General features: G+C 43.2%; 1 protein-coding gene and 1 non-coding gene across 2 annotated transcripts; one reads left to right on the top strand and one right to left on the bottom strand.

Annotated features, from left to right (window-relative positions):
* Positions 1-2,490: 2,490 nt before the first annotated feature.
* Positions 2,491-3,141, bottom strand: LOC113330124. Its single transcript, XM_026576979.1, has one exon. It carries the CDS (start codon positions 3,139-3,141, stop codon positions 2,491-2,493), a length of 651 nt encoding a protein of 216 aa, XP_026432764.1.
* Positions 3,142-4,021: 880 nt separating this feature from the next.
* TRNAN-GUU lies at positions 4,022-4,095 on the top strand. Its single transcript has one exon. It is a non-coding gene; the product is annotated as a tRNA-Asn (tRNA).
* Positions 4,096-5,737: the final 1,642 nt, after the last annotated feature.

Genomic DNA, 5,737 nt, shown 5'->3' with positions numbered 1-5,737 from the left:
TGGAATGAATAACATGAGATCCAATAGGTCGTGGTACTAGTTCCCAAGTGTTAGTTTTTAACATAGCAATAAACTCATCTAGCATGGCCTTGGTCCAGTTGGGATCCCTAAGAGCATAAAGGTGAGATTTTGGCAGATTGGAGATATGTTGTTGTGTCTGAACATTGAGGTTCAGTCGGTGAATGGGACGGAAGATTCCACGAGAGGCACGAGTAACAGGGCGAGAGGAGTTGGCTGAAGTGCCAGGCTGAGCGGAAGATGGAGGCGTGACCGCCTGGATAGTGCAGTCAGGCGCTGAAGTGTTGCAGTCAGGCGCTGTTGCAGGTGCTGAAGTATTGATGTCAGGCTCCGTTGCAGTGACAGTACGCACTGAAATGTTGCTGTCAGGAGCTGTGGGAGCTGACTGCTGCTGTGAGGGAATGTGGAGGTGAGGTGTTGTAGTGGAACGACGATGAGGAGGTGTGTAGGGCTGTATTGCAGGAGACGGTGTATGTGCAGTGGCGGAAGATGGTGGAGAAACGTCTAGGCGCTGCTGTGTAGTGGAAGAAGGAACTGACATAGCGGCGGAAGGTGGCTGGACAGTAGGATGAGGAGATGTTGGGTAACGGAAACGAATGGGAAGGAGAGTGGAAGATGGTGTGGAGGGAGAGTCTTGACAGTTTGATGGAGTAGAGACAGTGTTCTTGAAAGGAAACACGTTTTCATCAAAGGTCACATGACGAGACAAGATGATTTTGTTAGTGGCTAAGTCGAGACATCGATAGCCACGGTGATGAGTTGGAAAACCAAGAAAAACACACTTAGTGGAACGAGGAGAAAGCTTATGAGTAGTGGTAGCGGAAAGATTGGGATAGCAAAGGCAACCAAAAGTACGAATATGAGAGTACGTTGGTTGACGTTGATAGAGAATGGACACCGGAGAAGAGAAATTTAGGATTTTGGAAGGAAGAATGTTGTGGAGGTAGACAGCCATGTGTAGGGAGTCGTCCCAATATTTGGGAGGGACAGATGCATGAGACATAAGCGTGCGATTGATGTCATTGACACGACGAATCATTCGCTCAGCTTTGCCGTTTTGAGAGGAGGTATGAGGGCATGAGAAACGGAAAACTAACCCATGTTTGTGAGGAAAATCATGAAATGATGAGTTGTCGAATTCACGACCCATGTCACACTGAAAAGATTTTATTTCACGTTCAAACTGAGTTTTAACGAAGGAACGAAATTCCAAGAACTTGGTATAAACTTGGGATTTTAATTTGAGAGGAAAGATCCATAGATAATTTGTGAAGTCATCTAACAATATAAGATAGTAATTAAAACCAGTCTCAACATGTAATGGTGAGGTCCATAAGTCGCTATGAATGATATCAAAAGGAGCAAAAGTAACAGAATTTGATTCAAAAAATGGCAGACGAACATGTTTACTAACTTGACAAGAATGACAAAGTTTGGTAGGCTGATTTTTATTACATTGAATTGAAGAGTTTGCACGTAAATTATCTAAGATAGCTTTCCCTGGGTGGCCAAGACGGATGTGCAAAATGTCATGAGAGCACACGGCAAGGGATATAGGATGAGACAGAGACGATGTTGAAGGTGATACGGCAAAGGCAGTAATAGGATAAAGCTCCCCGGAACTGTTACATCGAAGGAGAATCTTCCTCGAATTCAAATCCTTCACAGAAAAACCATACGGATCAAATTCAACAGACACATGATTATCAGTGGTGAATTTACGAACAGAAACCAAGTTTTTGATTATGTCGGGAGCAACAAGAGTATCTTTGAGCTTTAGGGTGCGGGACGGAATATCTATGAACTTGGTACCAGAGGCAGTAACGGGAATACTGTGACCATTGCCAACTAAGATGGAATGAATATTACTAGTATTAAAAACAGTATTCAAAGTACCTGAATCCGCAGTGAGATGCGATGTAGCACCGGTATCCATATAGAAAGCGTCGTCAGGTGAGTATAAACTCATGGAGCTGTACGCTTCGGCAATGTCACTGGGTTGAAGATATTCCGTGGATGGAATTAGGTATGCCTATGCACGTCCAACGCCAGAGGTTCGACCGCGTGACTGACCAGTACGGCCACGGCCTTGAAAGGAACCGCGGATGGAAGGTTGCTGCCAATGTGTTGCCGGAGGTGCTGTAGGGTACGGACAAGGTGGCACTGCCCATTGTGGTGGACAGTGGATGTTGTACGTAGGATGAGGTGCACCGTAGAGCTGGTAGGGGGCGGAGGTGTTGGCAGCAGGGGTGGTTCGGTGGCTGGAGCAAATGAGCGATGGCCACCACGTCTGGCATGACCACCACGCTGTGAGCGCTGGTTGTTGCGGTCTGTGGGTGGAGCTGCAGCGGCAAGAGCAGTAGGTGCAGACTGAGATTGTTGTTGGGAGCGTCGAATCTCTTCGGTACGCAGCTGGGATCGAGCGGCATCAAACGTCGGCATTGATTGTTGGATAAAAGAGGCTACCGTGTTCTATTCCTCCGGAAGGCCGTTGACAAGTTGAATCACAAGGCGTTTATCATCCATGGGAAAGTCAAGATCAAGTAATCGATCAGACAGGGATTTGAGCTTATCGTAGTAATCGTCAATACTAGTGCAATTAATAAACTTAAGATTGACAAACTTACGTTCAAGAGTCGCAGCGCGGTTACCTTTGTTGTCTTGAAAGAGTTTCTTAAGATGATTCCAAAGCTCTTTAGCAGTTTTGCCAGATTTTAGGACGGTGAGCATCAAATCCTTGGCCATGGTGGAGAACATCCACTGTCGACAGAGAGCGTCGAGTTGGAGCACGGTGTCGGCGTCAACATCTGCGGGGGGTTTGTCTCCATTGATGAGAAAAAGAAGGCGATGAGCCTGAAGATGGAGTTCAAACAGAAAAACCCAAGATGAGTATTCATCCTGTTTGATGTTTAGGATAATAGGGATTAGGGTTTTGATGTTGTTGATAGCAAACGCCGGATGGACTGTCTTTTTATCTCCTGCAATTGTTGATTTTGGTGAAGAAGGTGAAGAAGAAGAGGAGGATCGGCTATTAGATCGATACCATGTTAGAGTTTTTGGTATAATGCCTTTAACCTCTTTTGAGAAATAATGGCCATATATATTATTATGATTTTGGTCCATTAAGGAGAATATCATGTGACCGTAAATAAGGTAGAGTATCTTCTATTAAGAACCATGGTTTTTTGAGTACATTCAGTTCCGATCTGTCCGATGGTCATCTAGCATGAACCTACTCTCTGCAGCCGAGATTGTGGATATATCAGCAAGGTGGATTTTAGTTCGGGGAGTTCCTTTCTCTCTTTGGAATTCAGATACATTTGAAATGATCGGAGCACAATGTGGGGGTCTGCTCGAGGTTTCCCGTTTCTCAAAATTTGGGCTTAACTTATCTGCAATTAAACTAAGAAGGGTCAAAGGACCTTTACTCAGTGAAGCTTTTACAATTGAAGTGAATCACAAGGATATGCAATTCACTGCTTCCGTGTCAGTTGTAGCTGATCAATCAGAAAACATGGAGAGTACAAGAATAAAAGTTTCAGATAAGAAAACGTCTCAAGAGGTAGCTGACACTAACCCGAGGAAGAAAGCAAGATCTGAAAACACCTTGCTAGACTGACTAGTGTAGCAGTAGAAGAAAGCAATATTTGGGATATAAAAGTGAACAACTTTAGGATATATTGGTGGCTCGCAGTCTAACAAGGTTTGGCTGCTGGCCTTTTGTTTGTTTTCTGTCACATCTGTTGGGAGCCAGCAACCAAGTGACAGTAGTAGCTTAATTTCTTCTATGAAATTTCCTGTCTTTTTTTTTTGTAAAGATTTGAGTAACTTTACAAATTACATTTAAATCGATTGATATGTTAGGAAAATTTGTCTTCTGGTCCATTTTGTTTGGCTTCTATCAGATCTGTTGGCCAGCAACCAAGTGACAGTAGGCTGGATTTAAAATTTCCTAGAAAAGGATATAATTTAAATCGAGAAAGGTTCAATTACTCACAACAAAGCTGGAATAGCTCAGCTGGTTAGAGCGTGTGGCTGTTAACCACAAGGTCACAGGTTCAATCCCTGTTTCTAGCGTTCCTGGAAGTTTTTTGTCGAATGGCTCGAACCAATATTCGTCAACTGGCAGTCGCTTTTTTGATCATGCCCTTTCATGTCATAACTAGCAGTACCATTAATGGTTTTGTACGCCCATATGTTTATGTGACGATCGAATCGGTTTGTCCGAACCAGACACAAATTCCCACCAAGCAGCCTGAGTACATTCCTAAAAAGGGAAAGTCGGGCTTCAGATGGTGGCTTTGAAGAAATCCGAACTTCTCATCTTCTAAATCGAAGGCGAGAATCTTAGGTTATGCGATATATTATATATGTGTGAATATAACAGTCTTTGCATGAGTCTATTATATGTGTGCGAAATATGATATGTGTGCGAAATACCTAGAATAACATAACCTTATTGTACTGGGCTATTGTATTCATCATGCGGATGCGAATTACTTATCAGTAGGTCATTGTAATCGCGCGAATAACATAACCTTATCGTATTTATAATCTCATTCTTTCCTCTGTTATTCCCTGGAGAGCAATTTCCTCTGCTGGATTCGCGTGTTACTTCTTTGTTTGTTATCAGTAGGTCATTGTGATTCAAAATTCCATTATATCGTATCCATACCGCAAAAAATAATGTTAGTACGGTATTTTGTGTTTGTTCATGAGGTCTTATTGAGTCCCCATAAGTAAAGGTCTTAATCATCCTCCCCTGTTAATAGGACTTATTCTTGCCTCAGGGTATTGAATTTGGTCGTGCGAAAAAATCGCAAGCAGTTTTTAAGCTCTCGCATAATGACCCATTGATCTCGCCTTATCATCTTTCGTATTATTGCCTCTGCAGGACTTTGATATGCGTTAATACGACAGGTCTACACTCCTCTTTGAGTTATAATCCCGTGATATTAACGTCTTTTGACACAATTCAGCTCCCTAATGGAGGGTGTCGTCTTTATCTTCCTCCTGATCGCCCTTTCAAGGAAGCGTACCCCTACCGGGTTGGGGTGGGCTCCTCCCATCCAGTGATGCAACAACCGATTGTTTTCGCGGTCTCTTTCGAGGCCGCACCCTAGGTGGAGTGTTTTGAGGACCGAGTATATCATAGTCTGGACTTGCAATGAGTGGCGAGGTACGCTCCAGACGCCCCCGATACTCTTGGCTCAACCGTGTATCGCGGCGCCCTGATTGAGTTCCTACACTCCCTGATAGAGAACTTAGTACCTTAGTTTTTCAACTAAGGAGTCTCTAACGGATAGGCTTTTATTTCGCCCCCAATATCCATGACTCAGGTTCCAGGGATGGTATTGCTTTCGCCCAAGCCATGCATAATTAGATTTTCCTAATACTGACGCGCGTTAGGACTTATCTATATTGCCTCTTTCACAAGTGCGAACTAGGGTGCGTGCCATAATTGGATTCCTAGCCTCCCTAATTAGAGGTTTTAAAATTTGTTCCCCCTAGTGAGGTCTTATTTTGAGGTCTTAATTTTGCCTCATTCTTCTTGTTATATGTTAGAAATATGCATTATATTTATAATTTTTGCTCATACATAGCTTATTTTTCTTTTTCTTCTTCACTCGCATACGTAGAAATATCCTATTAATACTATATAATACCCTAACTTCTGCTTTACCCCTCTTAGGTCTTGGTTGACTACGCATGTAGGTAG

This window comes from Papaver somniferum, unplaced genomic scaffold, assembly GCF_003573695.1.
Source record: "Papaver somniferum cultivar HN1 unplaced genomic scaffold, ASM357369v1 unplaced-scaffold_117, whole genome shotgun sequence".
Lineage (NCBI taxonomy): Eukaryota > Viridiplantae > Streptophyta > Magnoliopsida > Ranunculales > Papaveraceae > Papaver > Papaver somniferum.
The sequence above is the reverse complement of the archived record's forward strand: the minus strand, read 5'-3'. Positions and strand labels throughout refer to the sequence as shown.

Coding starts and splice junctions, on each gene's coding strand:
- LOC113330124 (XM_026576979.1), bottom strand. CDS start 3,141: ATGGACCAAAATCATAATAATATATATGGCCATTATTTCTCAAAAGAG.